This window comes from Scyliorhinus canicula, chromosome 15 (genome assembly GCF_902713615.1).
Source record: "Scyliorhinus canicula chromosome 15, sScyCan1.1, whole genome shotgun sequence".
Classification (NCBI taxonomy): domain Eukaryota; kingdom Metazoa; phylum Chordata; class Chondrichthyes; order Carcharhiniformes; family Scyliorhinidae; genus Scyliorhinus; species Scyliorhinus canicula.
In genome coordinates this window covers 71246853-71272083 of record NC_052160.1, presented here as the reverse complement: position 1 = coordinate 71272083, position 25231 = coordinate 71246853, and the positions used below count along the sequence as shown (strand labels likewise).

Here is a 25231-nt window from a genome sequence, read left to right as displayed (position 1 = left end):
CATTTATGAGCGACGAGCTGCGTCAATTCCTGCTCGACAGGGGCATCGCCTCTAGCAGGATGACCAGCTATAACCCCCGGGGTAACGGACAGGTCGAGCGGGAGAATGGTACCATCTGGAAGACCATACTACTAGCCCTCCGGTCTAGAAATCTCCCTATTTCCCGATGGCAAGAGGTGCTCCCCGATGTACTGCACTCTATCCGCTCACTCCTCTGTACTGCAACTAATCAGATGCCTCATGAGCGTCTTCTTGTTTTCCCCAGGAAGTCGTCCTCCGGATCCTCCCTCCCGACGTGGCTGGTCACCCCCGGACCCATCTTGCTCCGGAAGCATGTGCGGGTGCACAAGTCCGATCCGTTGGTGGAGCATGTCCAGTTACTCCACGCTAACCCGCAGTATGCATATGTGGAGTACCCCGACGGTCGGCAGGACACGGTCTCCCTCCGGGACCTGGCACCCGCCGGCGTGCAGCCCCCCCCACCACAGACCCCCCCTCCCCTTTTTCACCCCAGCACCCCACTCAGCTTCCCCATCCCTCATCCATGGCGTCTCCGCGGCCAGCTCAGGTGACGGAGACTACTCGAGGTCTATCGCTCCCGGACTCCAGGACATCAGCAGGACCATCAGCCGATCCGACGACACCTCCTCCACTACGGCGCTCGGCCAGGACGTCAAGGACCACCAAACGACTGATCGAATCCATCTAGAGTTCTACGGTCCCATGGACTTCCTTTTGTAAATATTGTTATGTCTGGGCCAGTGGCAAGCCCCCAAATTCGACAAGGGTACGGAGAGAAAATTATTCTCCCGACGGCTACTCATATCATCAGTTCTTCCCCCCCCCCCCCCCCCCGGGTCTCGTTCACACCCCCCCCCCCGCCTTCCTTCTCCGTAAGGGGTGAATGTGATGATATGATCTGCATACTCGTCTGCCATTGGGCCAGAACGTCGGCTTACCATTGGCCCTGGTCGGTCATGTGCCTCTCGACCGATTGGCCGAGAGGCTGTTAACCACGCCTCTATCAACGAGGTATAAATGCTCAGAAGCCTGACGATCGTTCCTTTCCACTGTAGACGATCGCCAGGCTGTGTTCTAGTTAATTAAAGCCTGACATTGGTAAATCACTCGCCTCGCGTGCAATCGATGGTGCATCATACCCATCCCCTGCAGTTTCCTTCCCCATCCTATACATCCTAAATCTTGCCGAATAGCATCATAATTGCCTTTCCCCCAGCTATAATTCTTGCCTTGCGGTATATACCTATCCTTGCCCATTGCTAAAGTAAACATAACCGAATTGTGAAAATGAAAATTGCTTATTGTCACGAGTAGGCTTCAATGAAGTTACTGTGAAAAGCCCCTAGTCGCCACATTGTGATCACTATCACCAAAGTGCTCACCTACATATCAATCTAACACCTGGCCGGGTTCATTACGCAGTACCAAATCCAATGTGGCCTCTCCCCTTGTTGGCCTGTCTACATACTGTGTCAGAAAACCTTCCTGCACACACTGCACAAAAACTGACCCATCTATAGTACTCGAACTATAGTATTTCCAGTCAATATTTGAAAAGTTAAAGTCCCCCACAACAACTACCCTGTTACACTCACTCCTGTCGAGAATCATCTTTGCAATCCTTTCCTCTACATCTCTGGAACTATTCGGAGGTCTATAGACAACTCCTAACAGGGTGACCTCTCCTCTCCTGTTCCTAACCTCGGCCCATAGTAGACGAGTCCTCAAACGTCCTTTCTACCGCCGTAATACTTTCCTTGATTAACAATGCCACCCCCCCCCCCCCCTCTTTTACCATCTTCTCTGTTCTTACAGAAACATCTGGAACCTGCAACAACCATTCCTGTCCCTGCTCTACCCATGTCTCCAAAATCACCAGAACATCGACATCCCAGGTACCAACCCATGTTGCAAGCTCACCCACCTTATTCCAGATGCTTCTGGCGTTGAAGTAGACACACTTCAAACCAGCGTCTTGCTTGCCAGTGCCCTCTTTCGAACTTTTAACCCTATCCCTGACCTCACTACTCAACATTCTGTACACTGGGACTACAATTTAGGTTCCTATGATGCGGCGGTCGAAATACTGAAGAAACGCTTCATAAAACCTACTAACAAGGTACACGCCAGACGTTTGCTCTCAACCTGCAGCCTTCCGGGTAAACGCTGGACGAGTTCGTGGAAAGACTCGCTGCATTCGCTAGGAACTGCAACCACAACGCAGTGATGGCAGAAGACCACAGGAACTTGCATTTTCGCGACGCCCTTGTGTCCGGTATCAGGTCCACGTACATCTGGCAGCGGCTCCTAGAAGACAGGGCAAAGGATCTCCTGGGCACGGTAACGCTCGCCTCTTCTCTCGAAACAGCCCACCGTAACCTCCATATGTACTCTGCAGACCTTGCGAACCCCTCTCTATCCCCCTCCAGACTCTGCCACGCTACAGGCCTGTGCCGCGTGGCGATCCGCTCACTCCGGGGGTTCCCCATGCTATTTCTGTGGGCAAGGCCGGCACCCATGTCAGCGTTGCCCGGCCCGCTCCGCGATCTGCAACGACTGCGAGAAGAAAGGGCACTTCGCTAAAGTCTGCCTGGCTGGGCCCAAAGGCCACAAACGAAACCCTCACCAGGCCCAGAACGCGGCCGCACTGCCGACGCGTCATCGACCTCGTGAGAGTCATGGGAGCGGCCATCTTGGCGTCGGCCATCTTCAAAACCCGACACGTTCGACTGGCAGCGGCGGTCATCTTGTGACTCTGGGCGGCCATTTTTTGAGTTCGACTCTGACGGCCCGTAACTAGGAGCGATCACACTCGATCAATCGCGGCCAAAGCACCTGCGGAACTCGATGTGTTTTTTGAAACTTGTGGTTTCAAGTCAACGGCCACGACACTCCCTACCTATTTGACTCCGGGAGCACGGAGAGCTTTATCCATCCAGACACAGTAAGGCGCTGCTCCCTGCGCACCCACCCCGACTCCCAAACTATCGCCCTCGCTTCGGGGTCCCACTCTGTACAAATCACGGAGTATTGTGTCGCTGACCTCGCAATTCAAGGCGCTGAATACACCCGATTTAAACTCTTCATCCTCCCTCGCCTCTGTGCCCCCCTGCTGCTCGATCTGGGCTTTCAGTGCAGCCACCGGAGCCTGACACTGAAGTTTGGCGGACCCCTGCCCCCACTCACGGTATGCAGCCTGGCAACACTCAAAGTTGCGCCACCCTCCCTCTTCGTGAACCTCACTCCCGACTGTAAGCCTGTCGCTACCAGGAGTCGCCGGTACAGTACCCAAGACATGACCTTCATCAAGTCAGAGGTTCAGCGGCTATTAAAAGAGGGGGCCATAGAGGCCAGCAACAGCCCTTGGCGGGCTCAAGTATTGGTAGTCTGCTCCGGGGAAAAGCAGTGAATGGTCGTGGATTATAGCCAGACCATAAACCGCTTTACGCAACCCGATGCGTATCCACTTCCCCGCATAGCAGAAATGGTGACCCAAATCGCCCAGTATCGGGTATTCTCCACGGTCGATCGTAAATCAGCCTATCATCAACTCCCTATCCGCCCACAGGACCGCTCCTACACTGCTTTCGAAGCAGCCGATCGGCTGTTTCACTTCCTCTGGGTCCCTTTTGGTGTCACAAACGGAGTCTCCATTTTCCAGAGGGCAATGGATCATATGGTGGACCAGTATGGCTTACGGGCTACCTTCCCGTACTTGGACAACGTCACCGTCTGCGGCCATGACCAGCAGGACCACGACGCAAACCTGCGGAGGTTCCTCCAGACTGCCCGGGCCCTCAGCCTCGCGTACAACAAAGAGAAATGCGTGTTTCACACAACCCGGCTAGCCATCCTCAACTACATCGTGGCCAATAGGGTCCGAGGCCCAGACCCCGACCGCATACGTCCCCTTCCCCGTAGCCTCAAGGCACTCAAACAGTGCTTGGGGCTTTTCTCCTATTACGCCCAGTGGGTCCCCAGATATGCGGACAAAGCCCAACCACTCATTAAGATCACGTTTTTTTTCCCCTGACGGATGAGGCCCAGTCGGCTTTCAGCCGTATCAAGGTCGACATCATCAAGGCTGCCATGCACGCGGGGGATGAAGCCATCCCCTTCCAAGTAGAGAGCAACGCATCAGACGTCGCCCTGGCTGCTACCCTCAACCAGGCAGGCAGACCAGTAGTGTTCTTCTCCCGAACCCTCACCGCCTCGGAAATCCAGCACTCTGCAGTCGAGAAGGAGGCACAAGCCATAGTGGAGGCCATGTGACACTGGAGGCAGTACCTAGCCGGTAGGAGGTTCACCCTCATCACCGACCAACGGTCGGTCGCCTTTATGTTCGATAACGCACAACGGGGCAAAATAAAGAATGACAAAATTCTGAGGTGGAGAATAGAGCTCTCCACCTATACGTACAATATTAAATATCGCCCGGGGAAGCTCAATGAGTCCCCAGATGCCCTGTCCCGCGGCACGTGCGCCAATGCGCAATTGGACCACCTGAGATCCATCCACGATTACCTCTGCCACCCGGGGGTCACCCGGCTTGCCCACTTCATCAAGTCCCGTAACCTACCCTACTCCACAGGGGAGGTCAAGGCCATGACTAAGGCATGCCAGATCTGTGCGGAATGCAAACCGCAATTCTATCGACCAGACAGGGCCCGCCTGATAAAGGCCTCTGGGTCCTTTGAGCGACTAAGTGTGGACTTCAAAGGGCCCCTCCCGTCCACCAACCGCAACATCTATTTCCTCACCGTCATCGATGAGTCCTCCCGTTTCCCTTTTGCTGTCCCCTGCCCCGATATGACCTCTGCCTCCGTGATCAAGGCACTGCGCAGCATCTTCACACTGTTTGGTTGTATCCACAGCGACCGGGGTACATCGTTCATGAGCGATGAGCTGCGTCGGACCCTGCTCAGCAAGGGCATCGCCTCGAGCAGAATGACGATCTATAACCCACGGGGAAACGGGCAAGTGGAGAGGGAGAACGCGACAGTTTGGAAGGCTGTCCTCCTAGCCCTACGGTCAAGGAGTCTCCCAATCGCCCGCTGGCAGGAGGTCCTATCCGATGCCCTACATTCCATTAGGTCGCTCCTCTGTGCTGCCACGAACGAGACCCCTCACAATGGTTTGTTTGTCTTCCCCAGGAAGTCCATCTCTGGGGTCTCACTTCCACCCTGGCTGACGACTCCGGGTCCAGTCCTACTCCGGAGACACGTGAGGAGCCATAAAACTGATCCAATAGTCGAGAGGGTCCACCTGCTGCACGCAAACCCTCAATACGCCTACGTCGAGCACCCCGACGGCAGGCAGGATACCATCTCCCTGCGAGACCTGGCACCCGCTGGCTCTCCCACCGACCCTGACGTTTTCCCCACCGACCACCCCCCCCCCCCCCCCCCTACCGACGCTCCCCGCACCGACCGCCGACTCCGACAGTGCCCACCCATAGAGCCCCCTGCCCCCCAGCTGGCACCGATCACCCTAATCACCCCTGATACACCCCCCCCCCCCCAAGGCGGGCAAAGGCTCAGTCAACCGTGCTCCTGGATATACCACCATCGGAACCGACCACACCAACGGCGCCACCACCGGAGCTGCAAATGTCAGCACGGACTATCAGACCACCACAAAGACTGAACTTGTAACTCCACTTCACCCCCGACGGACTATGTGTTTTTTTTCAAACGGGGGTGAATGTGATGAACAGTATTAATAACTGCTGTAAACGGTACCTGACCTTTAATACCTTGCCCCTTTAAGATGCTTGGAACCCTGGGGGACTCCGCCTCTGGCTACGCCCCCAGGAAACGGTATATAGGATAAGGCTCCATGTGGTGAGCACACTTCTCTCGGATGCTGTTCAGTTCTCTGTAGAATAAAGCCCTTTTATTACCGATCTCGCTCTTGCGTCGTAATTGAGGGTGTCTCATCCACTTAATTTATATTCACATTAAGAATCTTAGTTATTTCTGTTTTAGGGCCCGAAATCTACCCTCCCACTCCATCCCACATTGCCACACACTGGCAGGCTGTCAGCAGGAATACAGTACCCTCTAATTGAATTTGCCAGGGAAAGCAGTCATCATTTGTATTTGCTCCTTAATCCCTTCCAAACCCACCAACATCCTCCCCAAAAATCCATCATCTGGAACTAGTTTTTTTTGGTCACCTCATCTAACTCCTCAGTTTCCTGCATGATATCCAAATTGCCCTGTCTTGTGCAGCACCACAACATCTTAAAACATAATAATAATCTTTATTAGTGTCACATGTAGGCTTACATTAACATTGCAATGAAGTTACTCTGAAAATCCCCTAGTCACCACATTCCGGCACCTCTTCGGATACATGGAGGGAGAATTCAGTGTCCAATTCACCTGACAAGCACTTTTACTTTTCATACAAGAGTGAACATAGAAAAATACAGCACAGAACAGGCCCTTCGGCCCACGAGGTTGTGCCGAACTTTTGTCCTAGATTAAGAACAAATTAATCTACATCCCAGCATTCTACCCTAATCCATGTACCTATCCAATAGCCGCTTGAAGGTGCCCAATATTTCCAACTCGACTACTTCCACAGGCAGTGCATTCCATGCCCCCACTACTCTCTGGGTAAAGAACCTACCTCTGATATACCCCCCTATATCTTCCACCATTCACCTTAAATTTAAATTTATGTCCCCTTGTAATGAATTATTCCATTCGGGGGAAAAAGTCTGACTGTCTAATCTATCTATTCCCTTGATCATCTTATAAACCTCTATCAAGTCGCCCCTCATCCTTCTCCGTTCTAATGAGAAAAGGCCGAGCACCCTCAACCTTTCCTCGTAAGACCTACTCTCCATTCCAGGCAACATCCTGGTACATCTACTTTGCACCTTTTCCAAAGCTTCCACATCCTTCCTAAAATGAGGCGACCAGAACTGCACACAGTACTCCAAATGTGGCCTGCCCGAGGTTTTGTATAGCTGCATCACCACCTCACGGCTCTTAAATTCAATCCCTCTGCTAATGAACACTAGCACACCATAGGCCTTCTTCACAGCTCTATCCACTCGAGTGGCAACTTTCAAAGATCTATGAACATAGATCCCAAGATCTCTCTGCTCCTCCACATTGCCAAGAACCCTACCGTTAACCCTGTATTCCGCATTCATATTTGTCCTTCCAAAAATGGACAACCTCACACTTGTCAGGGTTAAACTCCATCTGCCACTTCTCAGCCCAGCTCTGTATCCTATCTATGTCTCTGCAACCGACAACAGCCCTCCTCACTATACACAACTCCACCAATCTTCGTATCGTCTGCAAATTTACTGACACTCCCTCATCCAAGTCATTAATGAAAATCACAAACGGCAGAGGACCCAGAACTGATCCCTGCAGTACGCCACTCGTAACTGGGCTCCAGGCTGAATATTTGCCATCCACCACCACTCTGACTTCTGTCGGTTAGCCAGTTCGTTATCCAACTGGCTAACTTTCCCACTACTCAATGCCTCCTCACTTTCTGCATAAGCCTACCATGGGAAACTTATCAAATGCCTTGCTAAAATCCATGTATATTACATCCACTCCTTTACCTTCTTCCATGTGTTTGGTCACCTCCTCAAAGAATTCAATAAGACGTGTAAGGCAAGACTTACCCCTCACAAATCCGTGCTGACTATCCCTAATCAAGCAGTGTCTTTCCAGATGCTCAGAAATCCTATCCCCTCAGTACCCTTTCCATTACTTTGCCTACCACCGAAGTAAGATTAACTGGCCTGTCATTCCCAGGGTTATCCCTATTCCCTTTTTTGAACAGGGGCACGACATTCGCCACTCTCCAATCCCCTGGTACCACCCCTGTTGACAGTAAGGACTAAAAGATCATTGCCAATGGCTCTGCAATTTCATCTCTTGTTTCCCATAGAATCCTTGGATATATCCCGTCAGGCCCGGGGGACTTGTCTATCCTCAAATTTTTCAATGCCCAACACATCTTCCTTCCTAACAAGTATCTCATCGAGCTTACCAGTCTGTTTCACACTGTCCCCTCCAACAATACGGCCCCTCTCATTCGTAAATACTGAAGAAAAGTACTCGTTCAAGACCTCTCCTATCTCTTCCGACTCAATACACAATCTCCCGCAACTGTCCTTGATCGGACCCACCCTCAATCCAGTCATTCGCATATTTCTTGCATGTGTAAAAGGCTGTGGGCTTTTCCTTGATCCTACCCGCCAAAGATTTTTCATGCCCTCTCTTAGCTCTCCTAATCCCTTTCTTTAGTTCCCTCCTAGTTATCTTGTATCCCTCCAGCGCCCTTGTATCCTCAGCCTTACATAAGTATCATTCTTCTTCTTCTTTACAACCTCTCTTGTCAACCATCGTTCCCTCACTCGACCATCTCTTCCCTGCCTGACAGGGACATACATATCAAGTAGAAGTAGTATCAGTCCCTGAACAAGTTCCACATTTCAATTGTGTCCTTCCCTGACAGCCGATGTTCCCAACTTATGCACTTCAGTTCTTTTTCTGACAGCATCGTATTTACCCATCCCCCAATTGTAAACCTTGCCCAGTTGCACACACCTATCCCTCTCCATTACTAAACGTCACAGAATTGTGGTCACTATCTCCAAAATGCTCCCCCACTTATCACTTGCCCTGGTTCATTACTAAGTACCAAATCCAATATGGCCTCCCCTCTGGTCGGACAAGCTACATACTGTGTTAGAAAGGCTTCCTGGACACACTGCACAAACACCACCCCATCCAAACTATTTGATCTAAAGAGTTTCCACTCAATATTTGGGAAGTTGAAGTCACCCATGACTGCTACCCTGTGACTTCTGCACCTTTCCAAAATCTGTTTCCAAATCTGTTCCTCCACATCTCTGCTGCTATTGGGGGGGGCCTATAGAAAACTCCCAACAAGGTGACTGCTCCTTTCCTATTTCTGACTTCAACCCATACTACCTCAGTAGGCAGATCCTCCTCAAACTGCCTTTCTGCAGCTGTTATACTATCTCTAATTAACAATGCCAACCCCCCCCCCCCACCTCTTTTACCACCCTCCCTAATCTTATTGAAACATCTATAACCAGGAACCTCCAACAACCATTTCTGCCCCTCTTCTATCCAAGTTTCTGTGATGGCCACCACATCGCAGTCCCAAGTACTGATCCATGCCTTAAGTTCACCCACCTTATTCCTGATGCTTCAACCCATCTCCGTGCCTGCAAGTACTCTCCCTTTGTCAGTGTTACCTTCCCCACTGCCTCACTACACGCTTTGACGTCCTGAACATCGGCTCCCTTAGTTGTTGGACTACAAGTCCGGTTCCCATTCCCCTGCCAAATTAGTTTAAACCCTCCCGAAGAGTACCAGAAAATCTCCCTCCCAGGATATTGGTGCCCCTCTGGTTCGGATGCAACCCGTCCTGCTTGTACAGGTCCCACCTTCCCCAGAATATGCTCCAATTATCCAAATACCTGAAGTCCTCCGTCCTACACCATTCCTGCAGCCACGTGTTCAACTGCATTCTCCCTATTCCTAGCCTCGCTATCACGTGGCACCGGCAACAAACCAGAGATGACAACTGTCTCTCCTGGCTTTTAACTTCCAGCCTAACTCTCTAAACTCGTTTATTACATCCACATCCCTTTTCCCACCTACCTCGTTGGTACAAATGTGCACCATGACTTCTGGCTGCTCCCCCTCCCCCTTAAGGATCCTGAAGACACGATCTGAGACATCCCTGGCACCTGGGAGGCAACATACCTTCCAGGAGTCTCGCTCGCGACCACAGAATCTCCTATCTATTCTCCTAACCATTGAGTCTCCTATCACTTGCAGCATTCAAAATGGTATATTTGTTTTGAAGGGGAACAGCCACGAGGGATCCCTGCACTGGTCTGCCCGTTCGTTTTCTTTCCCCTGACTTTATCACAGCTACTCTTGTCCTGTACCTTGGGTGTGGTTACCTCCCTGTAACTCTTGTCTATTACCCCCTCTGCCAGTTCCCTAACACGGTCTCTGAGGAGCTGGAGTTGGGTGCACTTCCCGCAGGTATAGTCAGCGAGGACACCGGTGGTATCCCTCACCACCCACATCCTACAGGAGGAGCATGCAACTGCCCTATTACGCTCTTACCTAACAGAATATAGCTGCCCTGTGGACCAACTGGAACTCCGCCCTCCAAATTTGCTCCCAGTCAGCTGCACTCTGTAAACTCCCGGCTCCCTTCACGCTCTTTGAGGAAATGTAGGAAATTAAATGAAAGGAGCACCTTACTCCCTCCTCACCTAACTCCCTCAGTCACCAAACTCTCACTATAGTACTCAAATGCACCCAAATTCAGCAGTCCCTCTGTCACCAAACTCTCACTATAGCACTCAAATGCACCCAAATTCAGCACTCCCTCTGTCACCAAGCTCTCACTATAGCACTCAAATGCACCCAAATTCAGCATTCCCTCTGTCACCAAACTCTCATTATAGCACTCAAATGCACCCAAATGTAGCACTCAGTGCAAACAAAGTCTGCACTGTAGCTCGCTCACCTTTATACTGTGAACCTAGCCTCTGAAAAACTGGCCTAATCCAATTAACTAATTAACAAGCTCCAGCTGCAAGAAGCTACAAGTAGAACCTTTGTTTAAAGCTGATTGAAAATTCACCTTCTTGTAAACCAAACAGCAACTTTAAAGATAATTAACTAAATAAAAACACTACACATTAGATAAAAATAAACCCTTAATATCCCTCAGTCACCAAACTCTCACTATAGCACTCAAATGCACCCAAATTCAGCACTCAGTGCAAACCAAATTTATTATAACAGTAATAATAATAATCTTTTGTCACAAGTAGGCTTACATTAACACTGCAATGAAGTTACCATGAAAAGCCCCTCGTCGCCACATTCCGGCACTTGTTCGGGTACACAGAGGGAGAATTCAGAATGTCCAAATTCTGTCTTCTGGGACTTGTGGGAGGAAACCGTAGCACCCGGAGGAAACCCACGCAGTCACGGGGAGAACTTGAAACTCTGCTCAAACAGTGACCCAAGCTGGTAATTGAACACGGGTCCCTGGAGCTGTGAGGCAGCAGTGCTAACCACTGGGCTACCGTGCCGCCCATGTTACAGGGTTGTACATTCACAATTATAATCCAGGGCGACATGGTGGCAATAGGTTGGCACGGTGGCACAACCAAATGGCCTCCTTCTGCAGTGTAGGGATTCTATGATAAGATTCTGGCAATGCAACACACTCTCACCCTAACCCTTTACTGACCTCTTTGTTCAACATTGTCTGCAGAGTAGTCCACTCAACAAGATTTTTTCCATCTGGAATGTTGGCCAACAGGTCCATGATACCATTCTAATCAAAGGAAAACACTGCATTTCATTACTGAGAAAATTAAAATACTAATATTAAAATAATCAACAAGGTCACTCGGTTAAATCAAGAACAAACAACAGAGTGGAAGGAAATGAGGCCTGAGAGAATTTTCATGAATAATTGATCTTTTTTGATTGATTGGCATTTAAAAAGAGATTTCTATGTACTGACGGTATGGTTATGGCTTGAAGTACAGTGGAGTAGCATACTGTTGTCAGATATCCTTGACTCAATTAAAGGTTTTGATGCCTTAGAGGAAGGAAATGGGGGGTTGGGATGCAATAAGAAAGGTAGGGCTACACAGTGGCTGGCACTGCAGCCTCACCGTGCCAGGGACCTAGGTTCACAGAATTTCAACAGTGCAGAAGGAGGGCATTTAGCCCATTGTGTCTACACTGACCCTCCTGAAAGAGCACCTTCCTTAGGCTCATTCACCTGCCCTATCCCTGTAACTCCACCTACCTTTGGACACTAATGAACAATTTAACATGTCTAATCCACCTGACCTGCACATCTTTGGACTGTGGGAGGAAATTGGAGCACCCAGAGGAAAACCCACGCAGAAACGAGGAGAATATGCAATCTCTCCAATGACACACTCAAGTTTGATTCTGACCTTGGGTGACTGTTTATAGTTTGCATGTTCTCCCCGAGTCTGCGTGGGTTTCCTCCAGGTGCTCCGGTTTCCACCCACTGTCCAAGAAAATGCAGGTTAGGTGGATTGGCCACGCTAAAGATTACCCCTTAAATTGTACAGATTAGGTGGGGTTACAGGGATAGGGCAGGGGAGTGGGCACAGGTAGGGTGCTCTTTCAGAGGGTCGGTGCAGACTCGATGGGCCGAATGGCCTCCTTCTGCACTTTAGGGATTCAGTGGATTCTGTTCATTGATGAATCACATTGATACGCACATTCAGAAACTAGACTAGTGAATGGTCCATTTCTGTGGTTACACTTCACAACCCATTCCTGAGCATCAGCAAATTTGAAGCAAGAAAAATCAAACTATGGAGGAAAATGATTTATTTGTAGGACACAAAGCATTCAGACTTACCATTACTAATAGTAGGACTGTTCACTAAACAAAGTACCAAAACATGCGTTGTTTAATGCTAAACTTCAGATTAGAGGATTCGGTTCTGGATACTTTAATCCAAGGTATTCATCATTTTCATGTTCTAAAGGTTATCAATGTTTGGTACCATTTGTCATCGCTCCGGCAGAGGCTAGGCTAAGCAAACCAAAAGATTAGTCTAGAACAAGTAAGAAACTGCAGCCACGGTGTGCAATGCAGCCCGGGACCTTCGGGGACACCGATCCGAGTCTGGGTTACAGGTATTTAAAGTCCGCAACACGTTCCTATTGGGCGAGCCTCCACTTGCTCAATATGGGAACTCCTACGCCACGAACCCCACATGGAGATCAATTGCCGATCAGCTGAGGCCTTTGTGGGGTTATAACATCCCTCCCGGCTTACGTTTGTATTAACCCCGTTGATCCTGCGACGATGAGGTCTCCTCCGCCTTGAGTCTGTGGCAGGTGGAGCCAGAATGGGGGTGGTAACCTTCACTTCCAAAAGGAACGCCTGAGGGTCACTGATGCAGGTTCGTCGTTGGTACTGGCCACCAGGGGTGGACCAGATTCTTCACCCTCCACACCAGACCCCAAATCTTCACTGTCGGGGTCTGACATCGAGGCCAACGTGGACTGCAGCCCAGTGCCAGAGACGGCCGTGACTGGGGTTGGAGACATGCTTTTAGAGAACTTCTCCTTGGGTCTTGACTTTGTAGGAGACCAGCCCCATCTTCTCCAATACAATTCCAGAGACACATCTGCAGCTATTCCCGAAATCCTTTACGTGTAAGGCATTTTCTGTCTTAAACACTCTCTCAGGCCTCATGGTGTCATAATTTCTCTTCTGACTCCCCTATTTGGACTCCACCTTCCCTGCCAAATTGGGAAATAACAGGATCACCCTGGTACAAAGTAGTCACTCTATCAACAGTTCTGTTGGGGTGACTCTTGTCGCCGTGTGGGGTGCAGTTCGATAATTCAACAAGATTCATGCCAACTTGTTCTCCATGGATCCAGTCGGCTGTCTTTGAAAGTCTATATGGCCTGCACTGCAAGACCATTGGGCGATGGCACTGTCTGATTGTGTTTAATACCGTTTGACTTCAGGAATGCCTGGAACTCCCCGCTCGTAAAGGCTGCACCATTGTGGAGATTAGGACCTCTGGTATGCAGTGAATGCAAAAGCTCTGTCTGGGTTTCTCAGTTGTGGTGTGAGAAGTTGCAGAGGGCCAAGCGGTGTACTGCAATCCATTTGGAATGAGCATCTGCCATGATAAGGAATATGGAACTGGAAAATGGACCAGCAAAGTCTACATGTATCTGTACCATGATATTCCTGACCACTCCCACTGGCATAGGCAGGCTGAAGGGGGGGAACTTCTGCTTCTCCTGGTATAATAAGCATTGCTTTACCAAGTCCTCAATATCCGAGTTGAGCCTGGGACACCAGACCTAGGTCACGTGAGCATCTTCATTTTGGAAACCCTAGAGTGACTATTATGCCGCTCCATTAGGACATGGCGCTGACCTGGGCAGGAGACGACAGGATCACCACAGGATAATACGATCATCGACACTTAGTTCTTCTCTTTTGGCGAGGTAGGGTTTCATGTCGTCAGAGGGTTGTCCCTGGATCCTGCCATTAAGGATCAAGGGCGGGATTCTCTGTTGCCTGACGCCGATATCGTAATCGGCGATTGGGCGAAGAATCCCTGTTTATAACCGAATTGGGGGCGGCGCCTGTTGTTGGATGCCCCGCCCCCTCCAAAATGGCACCATCGAGGTGTATGCCACACGCTGGTGGGACGCCCTCAGATCGCTACTTAGATCATAGAATTTACAGTGCAGAAGGAAGCCATTCGGCCCATCGAGTCTGCACCGGCTCTTGGAAAGAGCACCATACCCCCTACCCAAGGTCAACACCTCCACCTTATCCCCATAACCCAGTAACCCCACCCAACACTAAGGGAGATTTTGGACACTAAGGGCAATTTAACATGGACAATCCACCTAACCTGCACATCTTTGGACTGTGGGAGGAAACCGGAGCACCAGGAGGAAACCCACGCACACACTGGGAGGATGTGCAGACTCCGCACAGACAGTGACCCAAGCCGGAATCGAACCTGGGACCCTGGAGCTGTGAAGCCATTGTGCTATCCACAAGGCTACCGTGCTGCCCTACTGGAAGGCCCTTCCCCGATGGGCCAAGTTCCCGATGGCACAGCGGACGTGTGCTCTCCATTTTCCGGAACCCAGACTGTGTCTAGCGCCGCCTCAGTCGGGGGGGGGGGTGGCGTGGCGGGGGGGGGGGGGGTGGCGTGGCGGGGGGGGGGGTGGCGTGGCAAAGGGGTGTGCAGGGGGGCACTATTTGGCTGTTGGGTCTGCATGCAGCCAGCACCATTTTATACGGCACAACAATTCTCCAGGCATTTATATCGGGACGGCCGTGCGTTTTACATGGTGCTGCTGCTAGCCCCTCAATGATTGCTGCATCGGTGCGGGAATGGCATCAACTTTTTTGTCATCCTCCAGACAGCCTCCAAATCGGAGAATCCAGTCCCATGTGTCTCATTTTCGATAATGTCGGGCTCAAGTCTTAATTTTTTTTTTTGCAGACACCAGTAAGGTTTCTAAATTCCAAGGTTCTAATACCAGCAGAGGGGCCAGGCTTCTGGGCAGCGGGAGGTGAATCAAGGCGACCGCATTAGCTATTTGCACCATAGGGTAGTGCTCGAGGGAGTATTCATCAGCTGCTAGTGGCAAGGCCCAACATTGGATCCGGGCCAAAGTGATAGGAGGATTGCCCTATCCTCTTGCAAAAGGCCCAACAAAGGCTTGTGGTCTGTCACTATCACAAAATGTGGGCCGTAGACATATTGATGGAATTTGTTTTTACACCGAAGATAACTGCCAAACCCCCCTCCTCGATTTGGGAGTAGCGCCACTCTGCATCCACATGGGTCCTGGACGCATAGGCAATGGGCATTTATGTGCCATTTTACCAATGATGTGAGAGCTCTGCTCCCACTCGAGAGGGAGAGATGTGGCATGTCACTATGAGCACTTTCTTGGAATTGTAATTGGTTGGTATATTTGATGATAATAGTTGCCATTTTACTTTCTCGAAGACTTCAATTTGTGGCGCCTGCCATAACCACTTCTGGTGTTTGATTTTTTTAAGCAGCAAATGTAAGGGTGACAACAGAGAGGCCAAGTTGGGATGAATTTCCCATAATGATTTTCAATCTCAGGAAACGCCTCAGTCCTGTTGTATTTTGTGGGATAGGCACTCCCATAACGACCTTGACTCTGTCTTCCACGGGGTGTAGGCCTTTCTTGGCTGGGTGATTTTACCGAGAGATTGCCTGAGGTCTTTGAACAATCTAAAAGCAATTTAGAATGTGGCCATTCCTCTCTGCTGCATAAGAGTTGGAAGTATTTGTCCATTGCGCTTTAACCCTGCTAAAATTAATCTCTTTTTAGATTCAAAAAGCAGGGGTAAACAGTTAGATTTAGCTTAAAGTGCATAATGTTCCTTCTCCAGTAATACATCAACTAAAAATCGAGAGGTCATTACTGCAGGTTCAGGAAGTACAATCCCCTAGAAATGTGGCTGAAGGAAACCAGACGATTATAGATCAGTTGACCTAACATCTGGTCTCGGGAAATTATTGAAGTGTATAACTAAAGAAAGAAGCTGGGATTTTCTGGTCTGGATGGGCAGGAATTTCCTGTCCTGAAGTCAATGGCCTTTTTGCTGGTTTACCAAATTTACTGCCCTGCCTGCAACGGTTTTCAGCTGAATAAAGAGAGCCAATGTGAACTTGTAGCTGGTAGGTCATGTTTGATAAATCTGATTGAGTTTTTTAAAGAGCTGACTAAAGTAGTGGACAGGGGAACGTTGATGGATGTCGTTTATATGGACTTACAGCAGGCATTTAAAAAAAAATTTTTGGCATACCGAATTCTCTTTTCCCCCCAATTAAGGGGCAATTTAGCGTGGCCAATTTACCTACCCTGCACATCTTTCTGTGTTGTGGGGTTGAGACCCACACAGACACGGGGAGAATGTGCAAACTCCACACGGACAGTGACCCAGGTCTGAGATCGAACCCGGGTCCTCCGTGCCGTGATGTAGCAGTGCTAACCACTGCTCCACCATGCCACCCATCTAGAAGACATTAATGAAGTTGAAGGAAAATTATTGACCTGGTTTGGTTGGCCAAGTGGGAGTAGACAAAGTGCAGGGATAATGGGCAGGTAAATCGTTAGGATGTGACTCATGATATTGTAGAATTATCTCGGTTGGGACCTCAACAATTCTCTACTGATTGACAACTTAGACAGTGGGAGTCAGTTAGCTCAGTTGACTGGATGCCTGGTTCGTGATGCGGGGCGACGTCAATAGCCCGGGTTCAATTCCCGTGCCCGCTGAAGTTACTCATGAAGGCCCAGCCTTCTCTGCTTTTTCCCTCGCCCGAGTTGTGGTGACCCTCAGGTTAAATCATCACCAGTCAGCTCTCTCAGAAAACAGCCTATGGTCCTTTGGGACTGTGGCGACATTTAGATTTTAAAAAACACATTCAAATTTTCCAATGCCACAAAGATAAGTTGTGTCAATGGAAACCTAAAATTTGTGACATTAATATATTAAATGAACGGGGAAAACTAGAACAAATGGATTTCGAAGGTGGCATGTGAAGCCACTGCATCTAAAATGGATAGAATGGTAAAAAGCTCCAAGTAATACAAATTCCAAAAGGTGGGACTTCCGGTGGCGGCCATGGAGGAGTAGGTCACACATTTGATAGCTCCCACCTGTAACGGACTTTTGGACCTTTTTTCCCCCGTATTTTTTTCAGATTTTATGGGATAAAGTAGTGAAGAGTGAAACAGTAAGGAGAAATCCCCCTCCGGTGTATGGAAAATTGGACTAGAAGTGGCCTTGTGAGAAGACAAAGTCCTATAAGGGAGACGCAAGCAGAGCTGGTAACACAGGACAGCATGGCGGAGGGCAAGGGCCACGGGGAGATGGCACAGTGGTTGAATGAGCAGCTGGTGAAGTTTTTCGAGGTTTGCATCGCCAAGCTGAAGAAGGACACACTGCACCCGAATAAGGCTTCGATTGATCAAGTGGTTCAGAATCAGGAAACCCACTGAGAGCGATCTAGGAGGTTGAACAAAAGCTGTCCAAGCACAAGGAGTATGTAACCATGCTGGAAAGCAAGGTGGGGATGATGAACGACCGCCAGAAAATAATTCAGGATAAGTTGGAGGACTGGGAGAATAGGTCCAGGAGGCAGAATCTCAGACCATTGCATCCGATCCTTCACTGCCTTCAGGGAGGCCAACAATTCTATGTGACGGACATGATGGAGAAGTTGATGGGGGCTGGGGCGTTCCCTCGGCCTCTGGAATTGGACAGAGCGCACAGAGCCCTCGCGAGGAAGCCCAGAGCGAACGAACTGCCGAGGGCCATGGTGGTACGTTTTCACCGTTTCATGGACAAGGAACAAGTTTTGCAGTGGGCCAAGAAATAACGGAGCAGCAAGTGGGAGAACTGAGTTGCGCATTTATCAGGAGCTAGGAGCGGATTTGGCCAAGAGGCGAGCTGGGTTCAATCGGGCAAAAACGACCCTCTAAGAAGGGGGTGAAGTGTGGGATGATGTACACAGCCCGTCTGTGGGTCACACATGAGGAACGGGACATCTACTTTGAAACGCCAGACAAAGTATGGACCTTTATTAAAGAAATGAAGCTGGAGGCAAATTAAAAGACACTGAAGCCTTGGAGAAGTACTGTGGCAGCGATTTGTGGTGCTGGATTGTAAAAATTTAAGTAGCTCTTTGTGAAATAATGGGCTATGTGGATGTTTTAAAGGTTGATCTGTCTTGTAGGGACTTTGTTAGAGGCGGGGATGGGCTTTGAATTTAGCTCTGCTTTTTGGGTGACTATTTTTCTAAAGTGATTGTTTCTTCGTTTTTTTTTCTGTTTGTTTACTGGGAAATGTGATGCTTTTAAAATTTGGGGGGGAGAGAGGAGAGTACAAAGGGAGACAGACTGCTTGGTGCCGGGGCAGGAGCTATCAAGTCAGCATGGGTCAGCTGACTCTCGGAAGAGCAGTGGTGGGTGGACAGGTGATAAGCTGGAGCTTGACTTGGGGGACTGGGTTTTTAGTGTTGTTGCTAGGGTGGGAGCTGCTTTGCTGACAGGGGAGGAACTGTTACTGGGGGACAAATGGAAGGTCGGGAACGGCGACAGCCCGAGTGGGGACTTGAGGAGCGGAGGGCGCGAGCTCGAGGCTGGCCTCTAAAGGGTGATGGCTAGTCGGCGGGGAGGGGGGGGGAGGGGTGGTTGGAAGCACCCCCTTCCAGGCTGATCACATGGAATGTGAGAGGACTGAATGGGCCGGTCAAGAGGGCTTGTGTGTTCGCGCATGAGGTAACTGAAGGCAGACATGGCAATGCTACAAGAGACACACCTAAAGCACGGTAGCATGGTGGTTAGCATAAATGCTTCACAGCTTCAGGGTCCCAGGTTCGGTTCCCGGTTGGGTCACTGTCTGTGCGGAGTCTGCACGTCCTCCCCGTGTGTGCATGGGTTTCCTCCGGGTGCTCCGGTTTCCTCCCACAGTCCAAAGATGTGCGGGTTAGGTGGATTGGCCATGCTAAATTGCCCGTAGTGTCCTAAAAAGTAAGGTTAGGGGGGGAGGGGTTGTTGGGTTGCGGGTATAGGGTGGATACGTGGGTTGGAGTAGGGTGATCATTGCTCGGCACAACATCGAGGGCCGAAGGGCCTGTTCTGTGCTGTATTGTTCTATGTTACAGACCAGACGAGATTGAGGAAGGGGTGGGTTAGCCGTGTTCCACTCAGGACTGGACTCAAAGACCAGGGGGGGTAGTGATCTTGATCAGCCATCGAGTGGCATTCAAGGCAGGGAGAATCGTGTCAGACAAGGGGGGTAGGTACATAATGGTGAGTGGGAAGCTTGAGGGAGTGCGAGTGGTACTTGTGAACATATATGCTCCGAATTGGGATGACGTGGAATTTATGAGGTCGGTGTTAGGCAAGATCCCAGACTTAAGAGTCACATAACCTGATCATGGGAGGGGACTTCAACACAGTCATGGAGCCGGAATTGGACTGGTCAAAATTCAGGGCAGCGAGGAGGCCGGCTGCGGCAAAGGAATTGAAGGGGTTTATGGAACAGGTGGGGGGGGGGGGGGGGGGAGTAGACCCATGGAGGTTTGCACGGCCGAGGACGAAGGAGTTTTCCTTTTTTTCACATGTCCACAAGGTATACTCTCGCATCGACGTTTTTGTTCGGAGCAGGGCGCTAATACCGAAGGTGGTGGATACTGAATACTCGGCAGCCGCAGTATCGGATCATACCCCGAACTGGGTGGATCTACGGGGTTAGTGTGGAAAGAGGGCAACGCCCGCTGTGGAGACTGGATGTGGGGTTGCTAGCGGATGAAGCGGTCTGTGGGCGGGTTTACAAGTCCATCCAGAACTACCTGGAAACAAATGATATGGGGGAGGTCTCTGCAGTGACGGTCTGGGAAGCTTTAAAGGCCGTAGTCAGAGGGGAATTAATCTCGATACGGGCCCACAGAGAAAAGATGGAACAGGCTGAGAGGGATAGATTAGTAGAGGGGATACTCCAGGTGGACAGGAGATACTCGGAGCGGCGGAGGTTACAGGCGGAGTTTGGGCTGTTGACCACAGGGAAAGCAGTGAGCACTTGAGGAAGGCAAGGGGGCGATCTATAAGTACAGGGACATGGCAAGCAGAATGTTGGTGCACCAGCTCAGGAAAAGAGAGGCGGCCAAGGAGATAGGTAAAGTAAAGAGTAGAGACGGTAATACTGTCCTGACCCAGTGGGGGTGAATGAGGTGTTTAAGGAATTTTATAGTAAATTATATGAGTCGGAACCCCCAGATGGGGTGGAGGGGATGAGGCAATTTCTGGATCAGTTGAGGTGCCCGAGGGTGGAGGAAGACCTGTCGGAGGGGCTGGGAGCCCCAGTTGAGATTGAGGAAATAATCAAGGGGCTGGAGGGCATGCAGTCGGGAAAGGCCCCGGGGCCTGACAGCTACCCGGTGGAATTCTATAAGAAGTTTTCAGAGATATTGAGCCGAATGCTGGTGAGGACACTTAACGAAGCAGGAGAGAAGGGAGTCCTCTCTCCAACAATGTCACGGGCCACAATTTCATTGATCTTGAAACAGGAGAAGGATCCGGAGCAATGCGGGTCATACAGGCCGATTTCTCTACTGAATGTGGATACCAAACTGCTGGCTAAGAAACTGGCCATAAGGATAGAGGACTGTGTCTCGGGGGTGAGAGGGGAAGACCAGATGGGATTTGTTAAAGGCAGGCAATTCAAGGCCGTTCTAAATGTTATTATGATGCCCTCAGAAGGAGTGGAGGCGGAGGTGGTGGTAGCGATGGATGCGGAGAAGGCTTTTGATCGGGTGGAGCGGAATTACTTGTGGGAGGTGCTGGGAAGGTTTGGGTTTGGTGAGGGCTTTATTGACTGGGTGCAGTTGCTCTATCTGGCACCAGTAGCGAGTGTGCGTACGAACCGGCTGAGGTTGGGATATTTTGAACTACACCGAGGGACGAGGCAAGGGTGCCCTCTCTTCCCGTTACTGTTTACTCTGGCCATAGAGCCATTGGCCATGGCATTAAGAGCCTCGAGGAACTGGAAAGGGCTGGTTCGGGGGGGGGGGCCATATTTCAGTTTGTCTTTCAGTGCCTCCCCATCTTCATCCCTCAGGCCTTTTTCAAGCGGGTGAATAAGATTATTTTGGGCTTTGTGTGGGCGAGTAAAACCCCGCGAGTGAAGAAAGTGTTGCTGAAGCGCAGTCGGGGGGGGGGAGGGTGGTTGGCGCTACCGAAATTCTGCAATTACTACTGGGTGGCTAATATAGCCATGATTAGGAAGTGTGTAGTGGGGGAGGGGTCGGCATGGGAGCGGATGGAGGTGATATGTAAAGACACCAGTCTGGGCGCATTGGTAACGACACCTCTGCCGTTCTCGCCGGCCTGATACTCCACAAGTCCGGTGGTAGTGGCGGCTCTGAGGATCTGGGGGCAGTGGAAGAGATATAAGAGAGTGGAGGGAGCATCGATTTGGACCCTGATTTATAACAACCACTCGTTTGTATCGGGAACGCTAGATGGCGGGTTCCGGAGTTGGCAGAGGGCCGGAATTAGAAGGATGGGGGATCTATTTCTAGATGGGAACGTTCCCAGCTTGAAAGCTTTGGAATTTAAATTGCCAGCAGAGAATGGTTTTAGGTATTTGCAGTTGCACGACTTCCTGATAAAACAGGTGCCGGCCTTTCCCTGCTGCCGCCACGGGGGATACAGGATAGAGCAGTCTCTAGTACCTGGGTGGGAGAGGGGATGGTATCAGATATTTACCAGGAGCTTTCGGAGGTGGATGAAACTCCGGTGGAGGAGCTTAAGGATAAGTGGGAGGACGAGCTAGGAGGAGAGACAGAGGCGGGTCTATGGGCAGATGCCCTCAGCAGGGTTAATACCACCTCATCGTGTGCCAGGCTTAGCCTGATACAATTTAATGTAGTCCACTGGGTACACGACAGTGGCTAGGATGAGCAAGTTTTTCGGAGTAGATGATAGGTGTACGAGATGCGCGGGAAGCCCAGCAAATCATGACCACATGTTTTAGGCATGCCCGAAGCTTAGAGGGTTTTGGCAGGGTTTTGCTAAGGCAATATCCACGGTGCTCAAAACACGGGTGGTGCCGAGTCCGGAGGTAGCGATCTTTGGAGTGTCGGAAGATCCGGGAGTTCAGGGAGCGAAGGAGGCCGACGTCTTGGCCTTTGCCTCCCTGGTAACCCGGAGACGGACCTTATTAATGTGGAGGGTCTCGAAGCCCCCGAGCGTAGAGACCTGGGTTAGTGACATGGCTGGGTTTCTCAGTCTTGAGAAAATAAAGTTTGCCTTAAGAGGGTCAATGGTAGGATTCTCCCGGAGGTGGCAGCTGTTCGTCGACTTTCTCAGGGAAAATTTAAAATGTCAGCAGATGCAGTATTCCAAGGGGGCAGGCGGATTGTTGTTGTATGGTTGAGGTGTGTGAAGACTGGACTGGGGGGGGGAAATAGTTATTTTAGCATGTTGATGTCACTGTTTTTGTTACTGTTATAAAAATTTTCAGATACCTTAATAAATATTATTTAAAAAATAAAAGAAATTCCAAGAGGTGGGGTTCTCATATATAGATCATTAAGGTGCGATGAAAATACTCTTACTTTACAATGGAATATCTGGAGTCCGGATTACTGCAGGATGGTCGATGATGGGGATGGTGGACAACTGAGGCCATGCTTCAGTTATTGTTATATAAAGTTATTATTAGGTTAGGGGACAGCTGCAAGCAGTTCTAGGCATCACACCTTCGGAAGGCTACATTGGTCTTGGAGGGAGTGCATCATAGGCTTACCAAAATTATAAGGCTCAAATTTAGAGGAGGGATTACATAAACTAGGGTCATATTCCTTGCAATGTAGAAGGTTATGGGTGATTTAGTCAATGCTTTCAAGAATGGGGAACAAATTTGGTAGCTAGAGGGAAACAATTTTCACAAGCTGGGAAGATGAGGATAAGAGGGTGTAGGATATAGAATCTGTAGAAAGAAGAACCACAGTTTACGGTTGAGTATTGCGCCTCCGATCACAATGATGTATAATTGTTGAAGTATGACTAAAATAACCATAATGCTTTGCGGCGTCAGAAACTGGGTAATGGGAAACAACTCGGGTGGGATTCACCGTTTCCCGATGCCGATTACTGTGGCGCTGCCTGTTTGACACAGATTTTGTATGCTCTGCCTCCTCTGAAATGGCATCATCGCGTAAAGTGCCACACACCATTGGGATGGCCTTAGCGCATTACGTGAAGGCCCTCTCCCAATGCTCCGCCCCCGATGAGCCGCTTTCCTGACCGCTCGGTTAATCTGTGGTCTCAGAGGTCGGGACAGCTGCGGACTGTGTCCAGCGGCACCACAGTCAGGCGGGAGCTGTGCTACTGGCTTCGCAAGGACTGGGGAGGCTGATGGGGTGGCCAGGGCGGCACTATCTGGCAAATAGGGTCCACGAGCACGGCCAGCGTCATGTTTTACTGTGCGACTACTGCATAATAATAATAAAATAATCTTTTATTGTCACAAGTAAGAAGTTACTGTGAAAAGCCCCTTGTCGCCACATTCCGGCGCCTGTTCGAGGAGGCCGGTATGGGAATTGAACCTGCGCTGTTGGCCTTCTTCTGCATTACAAACCAGCTATCTAGCCCACTGAGCTAAACCAGGTCCCAACCGTGCACATGCACAGCCACGGTCCCGGCTATTCTCCAGCCGTTTATATCGTGGGTGCCGGGTGTTTTACGCAGCGGGCCTGCTAGCCCCTCACCGGTCGCAGGATTGGTGAGGGGGCTCCACTGATTGATTTTCTTTTTTTGACGTAAAATGCCACAGATCCTCAGCACTTGGGTTCAAAAACGGTGAATCCAGCCCTTGATTTTCCTCAAACTTGCTCACCAGGGATGTTATAGTGTTGCCAATGTGCACCGGAGGCGCAAATAATGTTTCTCTTTTTAACTGGATACTGACAGTTATTGATGATAATATTGCTTTTCAGAGTCGCCAGGTATCAAATGATACCACCACAAGGCTTTACCAGATATCGATCAAAGACCAAACAACCAGTTAGTTAGTTCACATTCAACGACAGTTTATTTACACACAAGAATTACTTCGACATCTGGAAGATTGTCAACTCAGTAGTCTTGATCAGTTATCAGCTGAGGAACATTGGAAGGTGAGGAGGAGCTGCCCCCAAAATAACAAAGTGCTGATTCTTAACTGTAAAGATAACTTTGAAATTTTGGTACTGAGGAGAGATTTGTTTTATCACTGAATTCTATAAATCGACACTGAACCTATTTGCAGAAAATTTGTAGGTATAACTCTCCTCAGAATACAGTGCATTTTATCACTTGACTAAGAGTTTGCTGTATTATATTCCAAAAAAGATTTTAGTGGTTAACTGAAGAATTTGAGTGTGATCTCATTGGCCCAAATTTTCCAGCCTTTCCTGCCAGAGGGGTCAGAGGATCGCACCAATGGTGCTCCCTTGCTGCGGGTTCGCCAGCAGCGGAGGGTGCGAACAACTCAAAATCCCATCGACAGCGGCAGAAGTGGAATATTCTGTTTCCAGCCAATAGCGGGCCACCTCCGGCACAGGTAAACATGCCTTGAGGTGGGGGGTGGGTGTGTGTCAGGAAATCCTGCCCGTTATTTCTGTAACTCTTGGGTCAGAACTCAAACTCATTAGGAGGAAAGGTCTTAATGTAAAAATTAGAACCAGACCTTTCAACAGTGAAGTGAGGTAGCACTTCTCTCTCTCCCCTCCCCAACCCCGGGATTTGCTTCACCACTGATAAGGCTGATCTGATTGTGGCTCCTACTTTCCTTTCTTCCCTCAGTACCCTTTGACTATTTGAACTTATGGAGTTAGGTCACAGGTCGGTAGCGATTTCACCAAATGGCAAAACTGGATCATCGTGATTACATGGCCTACTCCTCGGCTTATCATCCTCTATTTACCTGTAACTATCGTCCTCTATGAACTACCCTGGCCCAATAATCACACATACGGCTACACAAAACATCGGGAATTTACAGGCTAGGTTCTTTTATCTAT

At 49.8% G+C, this 25231-nt stretch overlaps 1 protein-coding gene across 1 annotated transcript in view; it reads right to left on the bottom strand.

Annotated features, from left to right (window-relative positions):
- The window catches only part of LOC119978797 (uncharacterized protein C16orf96), a 215449-nt gene that overhangs the window by 148613 nt on the left and 41605 nt on the right, over nucleotides 1-25231 (bottom strand). The window contains exon 4 of the mRNA XM_038820672.1: nucleotides 11317-11403. Within this exon, the coding sequence (XP_038676600.1) occupies nucleotides 11317-11403 (87 nt within the window). The remainder of the gene's footprint in view (nucleotides 1-11316; nucleotides 11404-25231) is intronic.